Source organism: Bubalus kerabau, chromosome 1, assembly GCF_029407905.1.
Source record: "Bubalus kerabau isolate K-KA32 ecotype Philippines breed swamp buffalo chromosome 1, PCC_UOA_SB_1v2, whole genome shotgun sequence".
NCBI lineage: Eukaryota > Metazoa > Chordata > Mammalia > Artiodactyla > Bovidae > Bubalus > Bubalus kerabau.
Window position 1 is genome coordinate 242,442,190 of NC_073624.1, and position 23,050 is coordinate 242,465,239.

The window sequence follows — 23,050 nt, forward strand, 5'->3', positions numbered from 1 at the left end:
CTTGAATTTCTGGTGACAGCATCGATGAGAAAGCAGGACAGCATGGGCTTGGATGCTCCCAGAGCAATTACTATGCAGTCCACGCCCTCCTCTTCCGGTCTTTCTTCTCTCTCTTTTCCTTTCTGACAGCAATTGTTATTAGAATATAAAGAATAACCATTAGAAATGAGCATGTGTTATTTATATGTAATTACCTTGAGTTAATCTGATTAAGTAATATAGGAAGCATTGGGAAAAGCAGGAAATGTGTGTGGTGTGTGTGTATATATATATGTGTGTGTGTATATATATATCGATGTGGAAGGTATGGGGAGCTTGTCTGCATGTGAGAGAGAGAATATAATAAAGGATTATAGGAGATTATAGGATCATATTGGCAAATCAGATAAGAATATGTATACATACACTTTCTTAAATTTAAAAAGTAATATATACTCATTGTAACAGTTTAAACAATAGAGAAAGATATAAAGTGAAAGAAAGTATTCCTACTAGTCTATATCCTCCAAATGTAGCCACTACAAAAACAGAAAGCAAAATCAGAATAATGCAATAATGATTGTGTTACTTGTGTTGTACTTGGGACCTTAGATACAGCCACAATTTAGAGGAGGGTGGGTTAGTTAAATGCACTGTATTTAAACATCCCCCAATGGCCATCAGTTGTCACTGCTGTTTATTAAATAACTCAAATGTATCCAAGATGTGAAATGATACTGTTATGAAGAACTTTATTATATTTCTAACTCATCTTCTTACTCTTTATTTAGCCAGCACTGACTCAGTGCTATACTACATTAATCCCTGTGGCTTTTTAATTTATTTAAATTTCTAGTAGAGCTATTCTTTTCTATTTTTCACTTTCCTGAGTCTTCCTATATATCTTTCTTTCAAACAAACTTTAGAATTGCTGTTTCAAATTTCTAAAACAAACCATTAAAAAAAACAAAACCCAAAAATGAAGCCCATTGAGATTACACTACACTCGGAATGTTTTAGAAAGAACAGATTCCTTTAAAATGCTACCTTAATAAAAATCAGTTATTTTAAAATAACGTTTTCTTTCCTTAAATACATTTTGGGGAAAGGGTTCTGTTTTTCCTTTCCATTTATATTTTAATTATTATTTATATACTCTTTATATAGAAAAGCTATGTAAATGTTTCTAACTTTTCATATGATTTCTAAAGGTATTTCTCAGGTCTCTTGGATTTTGCTTAACTAATTTTTTTTGTTTTTTTGCTAAGGGTAAAATTATTTTTCCTTCTTTTCTAAATTTTTTTCTCTCATGTAATTTCACTGGCTAATAATTTTGAAAAAGTTAAATAATGGTGGTGACGGTGAGATTCACTTCTTGTCTCTGCCTTTACTATCCCACGTTTAGACAAGAGGTAAGAGACAGAGCCTTTGGTTAAATAGATAGATAGAGAAACCATAGCAGGGAAGCAGTCATTACTCCCCAATTTCCTAAAGGATTCTATGTTTATAATCAAGAATGAGTTATTATTGTTGTTGTTTAGTTACTAAGTTGTGGCCAACTTTTGCGATCCCATGAACTGCAGCCCGCCACAGCTCCCCAGTCCATGGAACGCCCCAGGCAAGAATACTGGAGTGGGTTGCTATTTCCTCCTCCAACCAAGAATGAATACTGACTTCAATAGATACCTTTGAAACCTTTTGGTATCTACTAAAAGGATGAAAGTCTTGTCACCTCTTCAATTTATTAATATGGTAAATATATTTTTATTTTGAAGTTGCATTATGTGGTTATTTTGTTTAGCTTGCTTTTTGTATTCTCTGGATTCAGTGTGAAAAGTTAATTTAAGAATTATTATTTCCCCCACTGATGTTCATTAGTGAAGTGGATGCATAGTTGCCTTTATGTACTTTTGTTCTTTTTTACATAGGTTTTGGCATCTTATTGATGTTATACCACTCTCTAAATCATTTGCAAGTTTTTTTTTTTTTTTTTTTTTCCTGCTAGGATCTGCTAGGGTTTAATACCCATGGAGGTATTTGCTTTTGAAAATTTGACAGGATTGATTGATGAAACTTTCTAGGACAGTTGACCTTTTGCAATGTGAGTTATATTTTTCTGTCCATTATCTTAGTTTTATCTTTGGTAATTAATCTGTTTTTGTTTTCTCTTTCTCCTTGACTCAGTTTTGATCATTTATAATTTCTAAAAATATCATATATTTTAACCATGTTTTCTAACATTAACATAATTTTCTTTTAATTGCATCTTTTTATATGATTGTCATGCTTTTAAAAAAAATGTCTACTGTGATATATCCATATTGGCTCCCTCTTGGCTTCTTTAATAAGCTCTTCCTTGGTCAATTACTTCCTGATTGTACTTAACTTTTTAAATAGTAACTGACTTACTTGTAAATTATTTAATTTTCTAATTAAAAATTTAAAATATTTTAAATTTAAATTTAAATTTAAAATTTGTTAATTTACAGTATAAATTATTTCTTTCTTCTTTAAGATATTTGGTTGATATTTTAACTTCTTGAATTATATATGTCTACTTTCTAAAATTAGTTACTAGAGATTTATTTGAAACTACAACTTTCTGACTATTAACTATTTTAGCCACATCCCTTATAATTAACTCTGTAATATTTTAAGCTGCCATTATTTTCCAAATGTTCTGCAAATTAATTTTTATTGTATCTTTGATATGAAAGTGAAAGTCACTCAGTCATGTCTGACTCTTTGCAACTCCATGGACTGTGACCCCATGGAATGCTCCAGGCCAGAATACTGGAGTGGGTAGCCTTTTCCTTAGCTGTATAAAAATAAGTTTATACAACTAATTAACTTTATTAAATATACTACTTAGGTAATGTTTCTGTCATTTTTCTCTCTTTACTTTCAATCATTCAAATTTATTTGGATGCTATTTCAATTTTAGTTTTATGAATTATATATGAGTTATAAACCAATGATTATATCTTTGATTTTGATTACAATTATTATATTTCTCAATCAATATTTTCTAACTTCAAATCATTCTTATATAGTAACAATATTCAATCTTCATTTTTTTTAGATTTATATTTACTTCATTTGTTTTTGTCTGAGTTTACTTATAATATTTCTCCATAAATAGTTTTTTATTGGGTTTAGTTCTTGATTTACGAATCTTATTCTTTTAATATGTGAGTTGATATATGTTTTAGTTATAATAGTTAAGACAATGGTCTTAATTCTATCATCTTAATTTCTACTCTACATTTTTTTTAAGTTGTCCTTATCCTTATTCTGATGTCTAGCTTTACATACATTATCTGTATCTTTTTTTCAGTGAAATATAGTTGACATGTGTATGCTCAGTCGCTCAATTGTGTCTGACTCTTTGTGACCCCATGGACTGTAACCTGCTAGGCTCCTCTGTCCATGGGATTATCCCACAGGGAATACTGGAGTGGGTTGCCATTTCCTCCTTCAGGGGATCTTCCCAACACAGGGATTGAATTTGTATCTCTTGTGTCTCCTACTTTGCCAACTGGATTCTTTACCACTGCACCACCTGCATAATGTTTTGCTAGTTCCAGATGCCCTACATAATGATGTGATGTTTGTTTCCATTATGAAATTATCACCACAATAAGGCTAATGACCATCTGCCCCTACAAAGGTATTACGTTATCATTGACCAATATCCTTTATGATGTCTGTACCCTCCCTATTTATTATATAAATCAAAGTCTGTACCTTTTAATCCTCTTTAGCTATTCAGTCCATAGAGTACAGACACCCCTCCCCCTCTGACAAATAGCTGTTTAATCTTATATCTATGGGTATATTTTCATATTATTTGTTCATTTGTTTTTTGAATTCCACAAGTAAGATCATGTGGTATTTGTTTTTATCTGTCAGACCCATTTAACTTGGCACAATGCCCTTGAGATCCATCCATGTTGTCATAAATGACAATATTTCATTTTTCATGGATCAGCAATATTCTACTCTATACACCACATCTTCTTTTTCTATTTGTCTATTGATGGGCACTTAGGTTGACATCATATTTAACTAGAAAATAATGTTGCTCTGCATCTCTCTTTTGTTTATTTCTACCTGATTTTCTAAGGTTTTATAAGATGAATTATCAGTTCTTGATTCTTCTTCGTCCATAATGGCTCAGATTTCATGCTTTAGTGTAACACCAAAAGTTCTTAGAAATGGAAAGGTCAATTCCTCACTATTCTTACTCAACATTTTGACTTATGTTTCGGGGGGAAGTTAGTTTTTAACCAAACATCTCAGATGACCCTAAGGTAGTGTATGGTAGACCCTTTAAAAAACATAGTTGTCTAAGTTATCTATGTTAATTTAAAAGATATTCTTAACCTTCAAATCCTTGATTCATAAACTATAAGAATAAAATGCAAATACTGAGTCCTTGCTATGAATTAGAAAACAAATATTCTCTCCATCATTGTCACACCTATCCTGATTTATATTTTTAATATATTTTCTGTATCTAATTTTTAAAAAAATATTTCAGTTATCTTTTATTTCTAACTTAAATTTTGGAGTCATATAGTTTTAGTTATACATGCTACCTTCAGTTCTACATACTAGCATATACTGACTTTTTCTATTCTAAAGTTCTTTATTTTGACTATTTTCTGTTGGGAGCCAGATTTTTAAAATTACGCCATAATATTTTTCTTTGGTTGTTCCCTTAGATTTTGCATACTAAGGATAGACTGTTCTTCTTTTGTCTTGAAATAATACCAATAATGAAAGTGAAAGTCGCTCAGTCGTGTCCAACTTCTTGTGACCCCACAGACTTTACAGTCCATGGAATTCTCTGTTATATTTTCTCCCCCTCCAAACTCTGTAACTTTTTTTTCCATTGTCTTATAAAATTTAATATTGCTGTAGAGTAGTTTCAGATTTATTTTCCCTTCCTCGTAGGTCATTCACTTTTTCTGATTGAAAGTGTAAGTAATTTTAAAGGAACATAATAAAGTAGCAATGGTATTTTATAATTTTTATCTCAGAACTCAGTATATCTTTTATGCCTAATGATTAATTTCATTACTGGTATGTATAAACATAATGTATAGCATAGTAGTTAGAATGTATCCTTTGGTCATAATTTCTGTTCAACCATTTCTTAGTCATCCAACCTTAAGAAGATTAATTACACTCTCCAGGCCTCTGTTCACCATCTATAAAATTATAACAACTGCAACATAGGGTGGGCTTCCCTGGTGGCTCAGAGGTTAAAGCGTCTGCCTGCAATGCGAGAGACCTGGGTTCCATCCCTGGGTCAGGAAGATCCCCCAGTGAAGGAAATGGCAACCCACTCCAGTATTCTGGCCTGGAGAATCCCATAGGTGGAAGAGCCTGGTGGGCTACAGTCCTTGGGGTTGCAAAGAGTCAGACACGACTGAACGACTTCACTTTCACTTTTCACAACATAGGGTAATAATGACTTATGTCATAACAAGATATGTAGAGTGTCTAAGCAGACACATGGCATTCAAGAAATATTAATCATTATCATTATAATCAGTTAATGATATCAGATTTAAATATTTTTTCTATTTTCTTTTTGTTTCATCCTATATTTCACAAAAACCACAGTTCTGTATGCTTACTCTGCTGTACCTGTCCTGTATATTTATTGTTTTCTCTAAGTGGTTTTTACCTGTATTTCTCTTTTTTCCTTTTTCTGTATTTGACATGGTTTTCTATAGCCTGAACTTTGTGGTATTGATGTTTTTGCCATACTGATTTTCTTTCTTAGAATTTTAGATTTAATTAGTGTCTAAGAAAATTGTTTATACTTGGCCTTTTGTTTCATATTCTCTTTCTTTTTTTTTTAATTTTATTTTATTTAACTTTACAATATTGTATTGGTTTTGCCATATATCAAAATGAATCTGCCACAGGTATCCATGTGTTCCCCATCCTGAACCCTCTTCCCTCTTTCAATTTTTCCAAGAAAAACACTTTTAAATTAAAGTGTTAATATATCCTGAAGTATTTTTTCCCATAAAGAGTCATTATCTTTTGCATGCTGAGTTCGTCTGTCTCCACCAATGAGTGAGAGACAGAGAAAGAGAGACAGAGGGAGAGAAATACGTCATCTGAGAGCTTTCCTGTATAGCTGCCATGCTGCTTCTTTGTTTAGACGCTTTATTTTGAGACAGACTTTTTCTTTTTTTTTTTTAATTTTATTTTATTTTTAAACTTTACGTAACTGTATTAGTTTTGCTATAGGATTTTCCTACTATTGGCTCTCCTTATGCATTTCTGTCTCTCTGCAGAGTTTCCGTTGTAGTTGGGTACTGATTATTTTGCTTTTCCATTGCCATTTTATCCTCTATGGCTTTTGGACACAGAAAACTGCACATGGGTTTTGGATTCTTACATCTCAACTTCTCTAACACTTTTTACAACAGAAAACAGACATCAGTTTTCTATTTTTTCATCATTTTAAGGGCTGGGTGGTGTGTGTGTGTGTGTGCGCACGCACATGTGTGTGTACCGCCATACTCTCATAGTAGGTATATAAACCACAGTAGAACGTTTCTAGGGAACAATTTGAAATATGCATCACAATTTTAAGGCATATGCTTTTTGACTCAGAAATTTCACTTTAAGAAATGTATTAGAAATCAATGGTGTACAAACATGTCAGTAATGGAACACTTATTTTAGTTGTTTATAATTGAAAACTACTTAGAAACCATGCACGTCTAACAACAGGTGCTTGTTGTATAAATCATGGTACAGTCAAGGAAATATTTTGTGGTTATTAGAAATGCTGTATACTTAAAGACACAAAAAAGGTAAGTAGAAAATAGCATACATTCAATAGTAGAGCATAATTATTTATATAAAAGTATGTCACTAAATGAAAAAAGGGCAATGTTAACAATGTGTCAACCCTGGTGGTTTTCATAGCCTTCTGCATATTTTTTTAAAAAAGCATGGCCATGAATTAGTTTATAATCATAAAAACAGTAATAGATCTAAAAAAATAAAAATTAGGAAAGATATACACTGCTACCATCCCCAGAACAGTGACTATTTATAGAGCGCTCTATGTCTGGCACTGTATAAGACCTCAACAAATTATCCTCTCAGTGGTCCCATGAAGCAAAAATTAGTGTTTCAGCTTTCAGCTGAGGAACTTGAGGGATAGAAAGGTTAAACAAGTGTAATATTACTCAGCTCATAAAAGACCATGCTTGACAGTGAACCCAGTTCAGTCTAACAGCTACCATCATCCAGGTGCACCCTCCTAACTCTAAGGATTGTCAAATACATTTTAACACTTTTTCAGGTGAAAGGTTTAATAGCTCAGTATTTAAACTTTTGAATATTGACCCTCATTTCATACTCTAAACATGAAATTAAAAGAGAATTCAAAGGACAGAGTAAACACATACCCAACAAACAAAACCATAAATGCAGAAGACATTAAGATTCATATTTCAAGGTAAATCATTCCTTTTAACATACTGTTTTATGAATTAGAAAGAGTCCTTGGCACACGCGAGTCCACGTCATGGCATCAGAGAGTATCATTAACTCTTTCAAGCCATCAGTTGAAAAGAGCACCAAAGAGGCAAATTTTCCTTCAAATATTCTCATAATCTGAGGCATTTCCTGAATTTTCATGTAACTTTAACCCAGTTTAAATCAAAGACGAATCATGCAGTATACTCTAATTCTGATTTTGAAAAAGACAATATTTTTCAACCATTTTCATTATAAGCCCAAACTCTGTCAGACATGTTTCTACATGATTAGCATTCTACCTAGAATACTGCCCAATCAAATCAGTCCACGTTCACTTCCACAATAGTGGCTTCGGTTAAAAACAAGAACAGCAGCAACACCATAGCCTAAGGGAATAGGCATAGTAGGGGATTAGACCTAAAATTGTTGAGTAATGAAGTTTCAAACATCTCTTCTTCTGGAATCTACCTGATACCCTTTATCGGACTCTGCTATGTATAACGCACCAAGTAACAAAGTTTAAAAAGCAACTTAAAATAGCAAAGCAAACTAGCAATTTAAGAGGTTAACCATACCTGTCTCCCACCAGAAAGGCAGTAACAATGAGGAATCAAGGAATTTGGGGTTAGAGCCACAAAACTAAGGAAGAACATGATACTTCAAGATATAGTAATGACAACTCATCTGGCATCAAGTCCTCATAGGAAAGGTTCACAGATTCAGTACCATTTGTGGTCTCATCAGGAAATAGAAGAAAACTGAGAGACACATAGGAGATGATAACCTGGAATGGTGACTATTATCATCCCCCTTTCCCTCCTCCAGTTGGCAGGGCAAGGTGAAGGACAATTTGCCAATTAAGACGTGTAAACATGTCAGGATTCAGAAACCAAACTCCAAGTTTTAGCCCTCAGTGGACTTTCTTTGGAGTTCATTTAAGTCAAGAGCATTGACAAAAAACAATCTCAATTACTGCCTCTTTTCTATCATTATAGCAACACTGGGCCTGCTGAGATAATACTTATTTATAAAATATAAATAATAATAAAGAAATAAGGACTTGATGCAAACATAACATTCTCAGACACAAATGAATAATCTAGGACAGAAAAATATAGGTTCCTGAATTCTGAGCCAACCTAGGGAGGGACTATAATTTTCCACCTATTCCAACAACCAGAAGAAACACAAGAAAACTAAGAAAGGCTGGGGCATATAATGACACTCCACGTTCTCAACACAAATGAAAAGGAGCTCTCAAAACATGATCCATCTGGTTTCTTTCTTTAGCACAACAATAATGACTGAATGGAACACTGCAGTTTAGATTCATCATAACTACATTGAAAAAAAAAAAAAAAAAACAACCCAAGAAAATCCCACTAGGGTCCAATGAAAACGTTTAATACATCCCCATGTCTCTATGGATACAAGTCCATAGGTTATCTGTAAAAACTCCCATACATTATTTTAACGGGAACAGCTAAACAAATTGGCTCCAACAGAAATACAAATAAATGGATTAAAAACTCGCTATCTAACCGTATAGAGAGAGAAATCGTAATTGGTAGTCCGTCTAGTTGGGGAGAGGTTTCCAGTTGGGTCCCACAAGGATCGATATTGGGTCCCATTTTGTTTAATATCTTTATAAAAAATCTGGAAGACAAAGTAGAGAATGTGCTAATTAAGTCGACTGATGCCACTAGATTAGGATTGGTGGTTAAAGTAAATTGGATATAGATAAATGCTACTGGCCTTTAGAAAGACCGACGTTAACAGAAACTAGGACTTCTAGTTATATCTTTTTAACATTATCACTTAAAAATCTAATTCCAAACATTATGAATAAATAAATTTAAAAGATCTTAGGTTCAATGAAAAAGACAACTTAGAGACTCATAAAACCCATGAATGCAGAATGAAAGATGTCCCCCCAATAGAGATATTCTCAGCACAGCTTTATTTGGAAAACTGGTGGCTGTGGGTTTCTCAATACAATAAGGATACTGCAGGCAATTCACATATCCAAGAATAATGGTACTGAAAAGATGAAGTAACTACATTCTCAAAAATATATATATCTAGTTATTGGCAGAAAAATAAACAAGAAAACAACATAAAGCTTAAAAGAAAAAAGAGCTAAAACTTGGAGGCATGAACAAGAGAAGTGGGTGAAATTATCAACAGAAAATTCTACAAGCACACACACAGAGACACACACAAAATAGAAGAATGCAAGGTGTAACAGGAGGACTTTCCTAACATTTGAAAAAGATACTGCATTTTTTTTTTAACTACTTCTAAAGATGCTTGGGAAAAATATTCAGTAGAACTCTTACTAGTTTGAGGTTTGTTTTTTAAAATCTTAGTATTTTACAATTTAATTTGTCACATGGAGACAACTGTGAAAGTAATAGTGATTGTCAGTTATGGATTCTTGTGTATAGACAGAAAGGTTTATTTTAGGTGATGTTAACTGAACTGAAAATATGGATAATGTGGAATCGACTTTTAAATTTTATTGGATAAGGACTGGAAAACCTAGATGGCCTCAGAAATCTTGTTAACTCTGCTATGCTACCTTGGATATTTCATTTTCCTTAAGAGCCTTAGTTTTTGCATCAGTTTAAACACAAGGCTAAGGATTGTTCTAAGAGCTGCAGATACTCTTGTTAAAATAAGACCTTACATGAAGCTTATACAGAGATTAGAAAACTGGAAGTATACTTTTGAGCACCAGTGAGTGGGCTCCCACCTGGCTAGGCTTCCCATTTTCATCCCCCTCTGACATTAGGACACAGAATAGTTTAAAAATCACTTTAGATTATCTGACATGCTGCCTCTGTCTCTTAAAAAAACTATCAAAAGAACCTATAAAAGTGAATCCTTCTCCTCATGACTGATTTCTCCAGAGCATCCAACAATACTTGGTTGATTATATGTGCCTGAGCTTAAAAAAAAAAAATGACTGTAGAATTACAATTGAAAAGAAGGAACATTCTTGATAAGAATGAAAGTAGCATTATTCATAATGCTGAAAAGAAAGACAGCATTGTGCAATTAGAGTCCTCTGTGGGTCTCCTCTAACCTTCCATGCTGGGCTAAAAAAAAAAAAAAAAAAGAGTCTGGTATTAGATAGTTACCTTTTAAAATCTAATCAAATGGCTGTAAGTATTCTGGCCTAAGAAATAACTGATGCAGTTTTTGGTTGGTCTGTTACAGATTTTAGTAGTATTAGCTACTATCTATAGCTAGTATAGTATAGTATATGTATAGTATAGCTACTAAACATAGCTAGTATCTGTTGAAAAGTGATTTTTTTGCTTTGACTTTAAAATTTCCAATGTGAAACATTCCTCTAGATGATACTCTTGTTTTAGAGATGGGATTGCATCCTACATATCAGAGCATGTAAAATGCAGAGGCAAGTACCACCAATAGGACTGGAGACTGAAAATTTTATTAAAAGTAATCATGCTTATAATTTTATTAATATTCATCAGTTACATAGTGCCAATCATATTCTGAGAACTATGCTATTCTCTCTACATTTTATCATAACTTCATAGTAACTGCTGAAAAAGGACTTAACTCCATTTTACAGATGAGAAAACTGAAGGGTCAGAGAGGGTTTTTTGGCCTATTATCATATAGCTATTAAATGGTAAATGTCAAATCTGACTCCAAAATATTTGTTCAGAACTTTGTGCTAAATGGTAACTTCTGAAACCATGATGTTATGCATGCTGATTGAGAAAGCAGAGAAACAACTCATATAATTTATGCTGAAGAGTTTTAAGAACAGGACAAGCATCTTATATTTTTCTCAAGTTGGAAACCAGAGGATTGGACTAGCACAGGGTTTTTTTAACCTCACAAGGACTGACATTTTGGGTTGGATAATTGTCATGCAGAGGCTGTCCCATGCACTATTTGATGTTCAGCAGCACGCCTGGCCTCTATCCACTAGATATCAGTGATAATCCCCTCCTCATGGTTCTGACCATCGAAAACCTCTACAGACATTGTCAATACTCTTCCAGGGGCAAAACTGCCTGTGATTTGAGAACCACTGCACTAGAAGAACTCTGATATCTTTTTTGTTCTCTCACATTCTCTGCTCTGAATTGCAAATCCAACAGTAGCCAAGAGGATGGGTTCTGCATCACTATGGGGTACCTGCCCATTGAGCCATTCCCTACCTTCATCTTGTACACTGAATTTAAAACTGTCTGAAGCTCTCCAGGTTCAGTTTGCAACAAAACTGCCACTCTCTGGTACTTAAATGTATCATTTAAATGCAAATTGATAAGTAAAAAATAGGGTCGATGAAAGTAAAAATAGATCAGATGTAATCTTAAGTTAGCTTTGCATTAGGCAATTGATTGAGTCTCATTTCAAACTGCAGTCCTATGAGATAGTTTTATTTATTTATTCATTTTCTCTTTACTAAAGCTACTCTTATCAGGAAAATCATAAAATGGATTTAAAAGAGGGCCATAATGCTACCTTGGAATCTATTAACAGATCCCAATAACTGAAACCGAGAGCATTTAAAAGGGATTGACAACTTCCTAGACCCTGTGGTTCACTGACTTATAAGGGCCACACTTAAAATTTGCATTATTATGAATATCATCTCCTGGAAAAGGAATGCCTTTGATTTAGAGAATAGTCCAAAATCAAATATCAGACCTATGGATATATGGAAAATATCAGTGAGTCAGAAATTTTCACTGGATTTGCTCCAGATAAAATTCAATGGCAGAGATGATTTATGGTATGCTATCCTTGGAATTAAATTGAAGTTAGAAATATTAAAATGTCAATTAAATAATTATTGGATGGTTAACAATTCCAGATGGCTTAAAAGTATTACCATTTTCTTAGTTCCATCACTATGAGCTATTTATCAAATCCACATTACGTACTACTTTATAAACACTATGTATGGGATATATTAAAATAAGACCTTGTTTTTCTCATATATTTTGAAGGGTCTAAATTTGGACTCAGGGAAAGCATGTGCATAAATATTCTGCTCAGTGCAGAAAGTTACCAGTGCAGGAAAGCCAGGTGAAGTATTTTTGAAGTATAGACAGGTAGATCTATTGGAACTGCTATCAATAGGCTCAAAATGGAAATTCTAAATCTTGAATGCAAATTAGAATAATATTAGGATAATTTAAAAAATTATGATGCTTAGGCATACCCCAGGACAACCAAATCAGAATTTCCAGGGAAGAAACCTAAGCTTCAGTAATTTTTAATACTTTCCTTGTCATTTGATTGGGCACCCAAGATTGAGAACCATTGCTTTAAAAAATAGATTGGATTTAAAACCATATGGAAATTGTTTTTTGACTATGCCTGACTTAAGCAACATGGTGGCCTCTTGTACTCAAATGCTTCAAGGATTTTAGGTGGTAATGTGAAAGGCATTAACTAATTATCTGTCACTTAGAAGGTTATTCTTTTTTTCCCTTCCACTTCTCTTTCTATCCATCTGATGACTTCACAAACAAAGTGCCAGTTTGTTGCTGGTGAGTCTTTAACACAAGTCTGTACTTGCTTATTTCTCTTTTAAATCAAAGAGAATGCAGAGCTCAGGCTCATAGCCTCTATGTAATATAACCTAGAATTAATAGTGTAGTTTCATTTAAGATTATCTTCCAGCAAGTAATACTGATATAATGATATGAAATTTCCTTTATAAATAAATTTAGATAAAATGAGTTAGTTTAGATAAACATAAAGTAAATAATAGTACATATTCTACTCATAAATGGAAAAAGTCACAAAAGTGGTCTCAGATGACCACAGTTTGGGCCACCCTAGTGTTAAGGTAAAGGGCATCTAAATGTGTCATAAATTTGGGCCCTAATTATGTCTCCATCACAAATGATGTCTTCCCTGGGCTTTAGTTTTCTCATTTGTTAACAAGACCATGAACCTATATGGCAGGCATTCTTCTATGACTTTAAGAAGCAAGGAGGGCTTGCCCTTTGAACCTACCTTGTTGACATCCAGGCGCATCTTCTCATTGTTGGCACTGGCAGCCTTTTCAGCTGCTTTCTTTTGGCGTTGAGGTCCCCTCCCAAAAAAGATGTAGTTGACCAAAGCATATTCCAGAAGGGCCATGAAAACAAAGACAAAGCACCCCATCAGGTACATGTCAATGGCCTTCACATAAGGGATCTTAGGGAGAGTCTCCCGGAGGTGGGTATTGATAGTGGTCATTGTTAGTACAGTTGTAATTCCTGCAAAAATGAGACAGAGTAATAATGTTTGTATTTGCTTGCTGATTTCATCATAGCTGGAAAGGTTAACTATACTCTTTTACTTTTTCATATATCCCACACAATATATGAGTGAGTGGGCGAAAGTCACTCAGTCAAGTCTGACTCTTTGCGACCCCATGGACTATATAGTCCATGGAATTCTCCAGGCCAGAATACCTGAGTGGGTAGACTTTCTCTTCTCCAGGGGATCTTCCCAACCCAGGGATCAAATCCAGGTCTCCCGCATTGCAGGTGGATTCTTTACCAGCTGAGCCACAAGGAAAGCCCAAGAATACTGGAGTGGGTAGCCTATCCCTTCTCCAGCAGATCTTCCTGACCCAGGAATCAAACCGGTGTCTCCTGCATTGCAGGCGGATTCTTTACCAGGTGAGCTATGAGGGAAGCACACGATATATACTGGGCAATTATTATATATCAGCCCTGTGATAGGCCTAGGAAATATGCATACATCATTAATTTGTAATAAACATTAATCATTGGGGACATTTTCTTTAATCATAGCTTTATGGTTATAGTTATGTATCTAGTGTGGGACTTGGGGATGCGAATTAAATGCTATGACAGACATGTGTGTAAGATAGGAGTTGAGAAAACAGAGTTGATCATAATTTAGCTCATGATGTGGCAGGGGAACGATCAGGAAATCCCACCTTTGGAGCTGAGTCCTGGACAATGAGTGGGAGTTACCCAGGCAACCAAAACCTGGAGATCAAAAGTGATAGTAGATCTAAGGGCACTGGTAGTAGAGAGAGTTTTTTTAGGGAGGTGCTCTGTGGGGATGAAAGTACACAGCCCATGAAAAGAGTCTCAAGAAATTCATTGTGGGTACATTAAAGGATATGACGGGAAGAAGGATGAGAAAAGTGGAGATTAAGTAAGGCCCGAATAATAGAAAGCCACATACAGAGAGCTTAATGCAGAGCTTGAACTTAAAATTGAAGGCAACATGGAGCCACTGACCAGCTTCAACCAGACAGGCATTAGGGACAAACTGTGTTTAGACAATCGCTCTGGCACCAGAGTGGAGCACAGACGGGAAGCATACAAGACGGGAAATAGAATACCAGCATAGAGTCTTTCAGAATAAGAAAGTAATGAAGGGGAAATAAAATAATTGTGTGTGTGTGTGTGCTTAGTTGCTCAGTCATGACCAACTCTCTGCAGCCCCACGGACTCTAGCCCACCAGGCTCCTCTGGCCATGGAATTTTCCAGGCAAGAACACTGGAGTGGGTTGCCAGTTCCTACTCCAGTGGATCTTCCTGACCTAGGGATCGAACCTGCGTCTCTTTCATCTCCTGCATTGGCAGGTGGATTCTTTACCACTAGCGCCGTCTGGGAAGCCCCCAAATAATAGTAATAGTACTGAAATCAATGAATGCATATTGAAATCAATGAATAGATGCTATGAACAAATGATGGCAAAAATATGGAAACTAGAGGTGGAAAGTAACAGGAAGCAGGTATCTAGCCTTCGTGTTTTGGGGTTGGGAATGTAGGCACATAATGCACAGATTAATACTACAGAAGTATCACACAATTCTTTATGGGAAATGCCACACTAGCTCAGGTTATAATTTTTTGCCCAGCTGAGGGAGCATCTTCAACAGTGAGGAGTAGTTTCCCTTAAAGCTATAACTGGAGGGACAGAGAAATGCTGGATAAAAGCACTGGGAGTTCAAAGTCCTGAGGTTTGATAAGGTCCAGCTTTGTAGCAAAAGAGTAATGTGAAAATGGGAGTCAGAAGTCAAGATCACACAGATGTGAAGTTGTAGAGTCAACATCTGAACTGGGATCTCTCTAATTCCAAAACCTGTGTCCTTAACATACTACCCAATGACACAGCCCAATGTTAATTTTGAATTCTATTATTTTTTTAGGAACATATGTTTTCTGATTTAATTTTGTCTAATAAGCTCAATCATACTTTTCGTCTTGTTTGTCTACATGCTCATGAAATAGACACAGAAAAAATAAATTTGAGCATCTGATTCTGAGCATGGCCAGAAAAACCATGGTTATATTTTAGATCTAGGTGTTTTATAGTTCTCATATCTTTTCTGTATTAGTCAGTTTGATACATTTTCCAATTTCACTTTTCATTATTTCATCTAGAGCTTATCTTGTATGACATGACTATTACATGTATATTATAAAAACTGACAATACTGATTTCACTACTTATCTAAATCTTATGTTAAGGTGTTTCTGACCTAGTATTAAACTGCTCACATAAAAGACATTTTAAACATTTCTTTAAAAAGTAAATAACTTATTTACTATTCCTATAATAGGCATAAAAATGAAAAGAGACTTTTATTTTGGAATAACAGGATATTTACAAGTTCCATTCATTACTGTGTCCAGCAAATATTTACTGAACACCATTCACCGTGTGAGACACTACAGATATAATTGGAGCAAAATTAGGTATGGGCCTTCCCCCAAGGTATCTTCAATACTATGAAGAAAAAGGATATCACAAACCAAATAAATATAAATTATAACTGTTGTTCGTGCCCAAGGGTGTTCTACGGTATTTTAGGAGACTATATCACAGGGGACTTGATTCAGTCTAAGAGGTCATCAATGCTCCTTCCATCCTAGAACCACCACAATCTAATCTCAATCCAGCGGTCAAAGTTATTCCTTTATATGTGAAATCATGTCACTTTGCTCAGTGACTAATTTCACTCAGAATAAAAATAAAGACATTATGATGGCTCCTGGACCACTTCAACATCTTTTCGTTCCCTCTGCCTGACATCTGTACGCAGAAATTCAATCTGCACCCACCTACTGGTCACCTTGCTCACCTCTTTGGCCTGTTTCTACCCGGGGGCCTTTTCATCTTGCTGAAATAGACTCATTTAGACATTGATGTGACTCAGTCTTCTTCAGGTCTTTGTCCATTGGCAATTACTGAATGAAGTTTACCCTGATGATGCTAAACTGTCCCCCAGTATGCCCTCCCCTTCTTTTGCTTACTTCCTATGTTTACTATATTATGTAATTTGCATGTTATATGCAAAATAAATTTACTTTTTACCTTTTTATGTTAGAACATAATTTCCAGAAGGGCACTGGTTTTATCTCCAGTGCCTCATATGTATGACACATAGTAGGTATGCAAAAAATGTTGTTGAATGAATAAATGACTTTGCTAAGGAAATACTGATTTAATTGAGATTTACTGGTGGAGCAGTTAACAACTTTATATTTTATAAGGATTAGTCAGGACTTAATAAAGATCATGTAAAAGGTGATAAATTTACTATATCTTGAGTTAGCAACATAAAAATGTTCATGAACTGTAATTTATTCTCTTCCTTTGATATTATAATGGAAAAACATCAAAGCATAAGATAAGTGATGCCATGGATGATTCCCCAATGTTCTTATACTTTGTTGTCTCCTGTCCCCTGTCATGCTATTCCAAAACCTTAATCAACCTTTAGAATTCTTTCCGCTCACTGATTTGTTACACATTGCATTTCTTTGTTTCTTACTCAGAAAAAAAAAGATGGAAGATAGGTCTTTTCAGGTAAGAAAACACAGATAAAAACTGAACAATTACCAAGCGGTATTACATGAACTATGCTTCAATAAAAATATCAAGCTGATGTGACTAATTTCATTACTGACAGTTATATAGTTAACTAATTTTGACATGAAAGAGTTTTAATTAGTGTTCAATTGATTTAAACGCTGAACCAGAGCATCCAACGTCTCATATCCAAATTCTTGTAATGTGTGCAGTCAGGTCTCGTCACGCATCACAAACTTGAGGGTAAGGGAAAAGTACACCAGAGCATGAACACACACAGGCACACGCTGCGAGCACTCGGACCCATGCCTACCTAATGCCACTCTTGCAGCGGAAGCATCGTAATTAATCCAGAAGGAGACCCAGGAGAGGATAGTGATCAAGATAGATGGCATATATGTCTGCAGGATAAAGTAACCAATGTTTCTCTTAAGCTTAAAGCTGAGGGATAACCTGGGATAGGAACCTAGAAAGACAATTTTAAAACATCATCATTATCAGTCAGTATTTATAGGATACTTTCCCTTAAAGACCCATAAACAGTTTCTATATGTTCCCTAAATTCAATTTTAGCTTCTGGTGAAGGGCACTTCCTTATACAAAAGTAGTTGAGCAAACAGGGCTTTTAATTAGCAAGACTTACTCAGTGTTGACTATATCCCACAGTCACCAGTAATTAAAAGAATTCCAGCTCTTCCCTGCTCAGCCTCCTACACTGAATCAAAGGTTTACATTCTCTACAATTGTAATGATAAGACACTTTGAGACAGTCCCTTTGTTCCCCTTTTAATTGTTTCTCAGCAAGTCCATCCTGTACATTTTTATACATAAGAATAACGATGCACACTCTGACTGTAGCGTAAGACAGCTCTTCAACAAGCCCCTGGATGCATGTTAAGGTGAGGATCAGTGGCAAGGCTTCAGTTGGTGCAGCAACTCCCTGAAATTTTGTGACATTTTCATGGGCATGCAGTATTTTATCTGATTTCATTGCATCCATCAAAGTTACAAAGGGATTCCTGACCCACCAAAATATGGATGGAGAGTCACTTTTCCTGAGGAATATTTGTGGGGGACATAACTAAAGGATCAGATTCTTGAAACTGGGTCCTTTGATGGTGGGAATCTAGGGAATTATATTTTAAACAAGATATGTAACAGAACATGGTCTTAAAACATAAAAAAGTCACACTGATAAACAGGGTGTGTGCATGTAGGGCAGGGGAGAATATTCTTACTAATTGAAAGAAAGCCTTGTCTAGCCCTCATGGGCTGAAGCAAGTACGTTAATATTAAAGAAAAAATATTTTAAGTAGAAACTCATTTCCATAGTGTCTCAGGGGTTCAGAGGACCTCAAATCTAGGAAAAGTTTCTGTTGTTCTCTTTGCAAAGCTGGAGGCTATTTTGTATTCTTGGTTGAAGTAGTTTTCAGGGACAGGAAGTCCTGAGTCCTTAGCAGAAGGACAATTCAAGATCTACAGTTACAGTACTAGCTATTTCTGTGCTTGAGGAATTCATTTCAATAAGAAAAATAAAAGAGGTATATTCCTGGGGGCTTATTAATTTTCTTTTAATGAGTATGGAGAAAATTATTGCATTCCTGGGCATTGCATTCCTAAAACCAGCCTGACCTCAGTTCTGGAAGAGTAAGATGGTAAAGGCATCGAGACACTCTAAACATCTGGAAAATCTTTGAGCTTCGAACAGTAGGTAAGGCTACATAAGGAAAGTCCTGACCTCTGAGAAAAATGTGAAATCCTCCTATCCTATTGTCTTTAGAGAATTTCACTGTGGTCAGACTTGTGTAAACTGTGACTTGGCTGTCCTCAGTGTGTTTCAAAGAATTATAATCAGTTCTGTGAGATGCATTATGCCAGGGGGACAGCTCTGACCCAAGTTGTTTCTGGGTCATTTCTCTCTCCATACGCCATCTCTAACCCTTATTCCCTCCTCTAGTATATGAGACACATTTGCTTTGCTGTGGGTACCTTCTTGAAAATAACTTGATGGGTTCCAAATGGGCTTGTGGGGAACTGAGCATTTTCACAGACCTAAGTCTTCTAGAGTCCCCATTCTTTCCTGGGACCCAATCCTGATATAAATGAACTCTTCTGGCAAAATATGATAAAGCCTCTTTTCTCTTAACCATTTCCCCTGATACAAACCTGTGGAAAAAACAACCTTCTTGGTGATCAGTTTGTAATCTACAATAGAGAATTGTGGAAGCTCAATCTTGGTTACTCCTGTCACTGCGTTATCATCCCCACGCCAATAAAACTCAATGTCATCGGTTGTATATCCATCTGTAAAAGGAAACACATACACAGATACACAGGAGACAGACAAAATAGAAACAAAAACTGTTTAGAAGATGAACTATGTAAAGGATAATAGCTACAGCTAAAGGTTATTATGTGTTTGGTATCATACCAAGCACTTTAAGTATATTACCACCTTTAATCCTCACAATAATCCCACTGTGGAAGAATAATTAGGTCCACATTACAGAAATAGGCTTAGAGAAATTAACAGCTTGTATTAAGTCTTGTAACTAGGAAGTGGTATCATTGGGACTTGAACCTAGGTTTATCTGATTACAAATCTCATTCTCTCAAACATTATCATGTTATCACTTAGCCCTGGATGGTACTCTAATAGAAGAAAAGAAGAAGAAAATCATTTATCAGTACAGCATTGAATAGTACTGAACCCTCTCCTGCCAATACAAAATATCTGGATTTCAAGTTGGAAAAGGAGTGATTATGAAGAAGTGAGCCACTAACTTTTTTAATATTCACAGACGTGATCTCTAAATTTGACTGTGTAGCATATCTAAATTCCAAAGAACTCCCTAAAAATTTAAATCAACATTAATTCCAGGAGTTTTAAGAGCGTAAGTACAAATGAATAGTGTACACTGCAAAGGCACAGCACATTTAAGGGGTTTGGTTACATTCGTCCAACAATTACTTATTGGACACCTACTATGCTTGTCAGTGCAGACTTGCTGTATAATAAAAACATTTTATTTATAAAATAATAAAAGGATAATGATCCTTTCAATACATGGGACAGAGTGGGGCAAACATACATTTACTAATTAATGAAAGTGAAAGTCTCTCAGTTGTGTCTGACTCTTTGCGACACAATGGACTATATAGTCCATGGAATTCTCCAGGCCAAATTACTGGAGTGGGCAGCCTTTCCCTTCTCCAGGGGATCTTCCCAACTCAGGGATCACACCCAGGTCTCCCTCATTGCAGGCGAATTCTTTATCAGCTGAACCACAAGGGAAGCTAACTAATAACTAATTAGTAAGCATAAATATAACTGCAATGAATAGACACATTTTATATTGTAAACAATGATGTAGAGGGAAGTATGCAGTGAAATCCAGCAAATACCAATATTATACAAACTCATCCAGCCCCCATAAATCCCCTCTCAAAGCACACAGTATATTTGTTTATCACATTGATCTCTTCAAAGAACATCTGTATCCAGATAGCTGAATTTTTACAAGTCTAGGAGCTATAAGTGGAGAAGGCAATGGCACCCCACTCCAGTACTCTTGCCTGGAAAATCCCATGGATGGAGGAGCCTGGTAGACTGCAGTCTATGGGGTCGCTAGGAGTTGGACACGACTGTATAACTTTCAAGAAGACAACCTGAGCGACTTCACTTTCACTTTTCACTTTCATGCATTGGAGAAGGAAATGTCAACCCACTCCAGTGTTCTTGCCTGGAGAATCCCAGGGACGGGGGAGCCTGGTGGGTTGCTGTCTCTGGGGTCACACAGAGTCGGACACGATTGAAGCGACTTAGCAGGAGCTATAAGTAAGTGAAAGTCACTCAGTTGTGTCCAACTCTTTGTGACCCCACGGACTGCACATCCATGGAATTCTCCAGGCCAGAATACTGGAGTGGGTAGCCTTTTCTTTCGCCAGGGGATCTTCTCATACCAGGGATCACACCCAGATCTCCCGTATTACAGGCAGATTCTTTACCAGCTGAGCCACAAGGGAAGCTTGGAGAACATATATTGCTTCCCCCAATTTCAAAAGCAACAAAACAGAATTTTTTAAGACTTAAAAGACTTAGAAAACAAAGACTTGTTTTAAGTTTAAGTTCTTTGCCTTTTGACATGTGACTAGTTAGTGTAACACTGAGGACTAGAATGCCAATCCTCTAGTTCTTAGTTCTTGAGATTTCTAATTAACCACATTTTGCCAGAGAGAAAGTCAAATCTCTGAAAAAATGGAAGCAAATTATTTTTCAAAGAATTACAGTACCCTCTCTTTGAGAATCTGTGTAAATCATAGCAATGTCAGGCAATGTCTTGACTTTTCTAGAAATATGACATTCTCTTTATTCAAAAGAGCAGTCATCTTTGTGTGATAATAGAAATGTAGTTTTCCTGGAACAGTTACTGAGAACCTGAACTTGTGATTCCATAATGATAGGTTTTTGGACAATAGCTAATGATTTTAAAAGGGTTATTTACTTGCCAGGGCTTCCCCAGAGGCTCAGTGGTAAAAAATCCACCTGTAATAGAGGAGATGAAGGTTCGATCCTTGGGTTGGGAAGATCCCCTGGAGGAGGGCATGGCAACCCACTCCCATGGGCAGAGGAGCCTGGCAGGCTATAATCCATAGGGTCACAAAGAGTCAGACACGACTGAAGCGACTAAGCATGCATGGAAGCACATTTATTTGCAAACATCACAAACTGTAATAAAAATTGTGGAGTTTAAATAGATTATACATCACCAACATTTTTATCAGCATGATTACATATAGAGTCCTTTATTTTGTTAGAGAATGTCTTTTTTCACTTAAAACCATGATTTAAAAGTAAATTTTTCATGATTTTAAAGGAAAGCCTAGGTTTTAAGTAAATGCAATAGCAAGCAGATTCTCAGAAAAGAGCTCACTCCTTAATAATCTACTCCATTAATATTCTCCACCTAAATCTAAGAACTCAGCTGTCTGTCCCAAAGGATAATTACTCTTTTTCTAAATGGCAAAATTTTCCTAAGGTGGCTATGGGAACACTCACAGTCCAGGACTTTGACTCAAATTTAATCCCATTTCTCATTGGTTATCGAAATATATTTCTCAGTTATAACTGTTCAGGATGGGGAACACATGTATACCTGTGGCAGATTCATTTTGATATTTGGCAAAACTAATACAATTATGTAAAGTTTAAAAATAAAATAAAATTAAAAAAAACCCAAAAAACTGTTTGGAGTCGATGACATTCCCACCTTCCATAAAACAACTTAAAATAACAAAAGAATGTCAACTTACTCCTAATTTCAAGCCAGAAAGCTAGAAATGTATTATAAAACTGAATCTGTGTATACACATGAAAAAAGTATTTATGAAATGAGAAGGCAATAGTTTTCTAGAATGCAGCCATCTTCAAAAGAATAGGACAAGAGAAAAGTCAACTCAGTATTTCCAGTAGAGCAGTGTCCCCAACTCTGTGGCCTGTTAAGAAGTGGGCTGCACAGCAGGAGGTGAGCGGCCTGTGAGCCCACTAAACTTCATCTGTATTTACAGCCTCTCCCCATCTCAAGCATTATTGCCTACGCTCCGCCTCCTGTCAGATCAGTGGAGGCTCTCCTAGGAGTACAAACCCTACTATGAACTGTGCATAGGAGGGATCTAGGTTGCGCGCTCCTTTTGAGAATCTAA

The 23,050-nt window shown here is 35.6% G+C and overlaps 1 protein-coding gene across 4 annotated transcripts in view; it reads right to left on the reverse strand.

Annotated features, from left to right (window-relative positions):
• Positions 1 to 23,050, reverse strand: part of GABRB2 (gamma-aminobutyric acid type A receptor subunit beta2) — a 438,630-nt gene that overhangs the window by 26,495 nt on the left and 389,085 nt on the right. For all 4 annotated transcript variants that reach the window (XM_055561844.1, XM_055561859.1, XM_055561850.1 and 1 more), the window contains 3 exons: positions 19,514 to 19,651; positions 17,661 to 17,813; positions 13,516 to 13,760 (listed from right to left, as the gene is read on the reverse strand). In XM_055561844.1, coding sequence (XP_055417819.1) covers positions 13,516 to 13,760; positions 17,661 to 17,813; positions 19,514 to 19,651 — 536 coding nt within the window. The remainder of the gene's footprint in view (positions 1 to 13,515; positions 13,761 to 17,660; positions 17,814 to 19,513; positions 19,652 to 23,050) is intronic.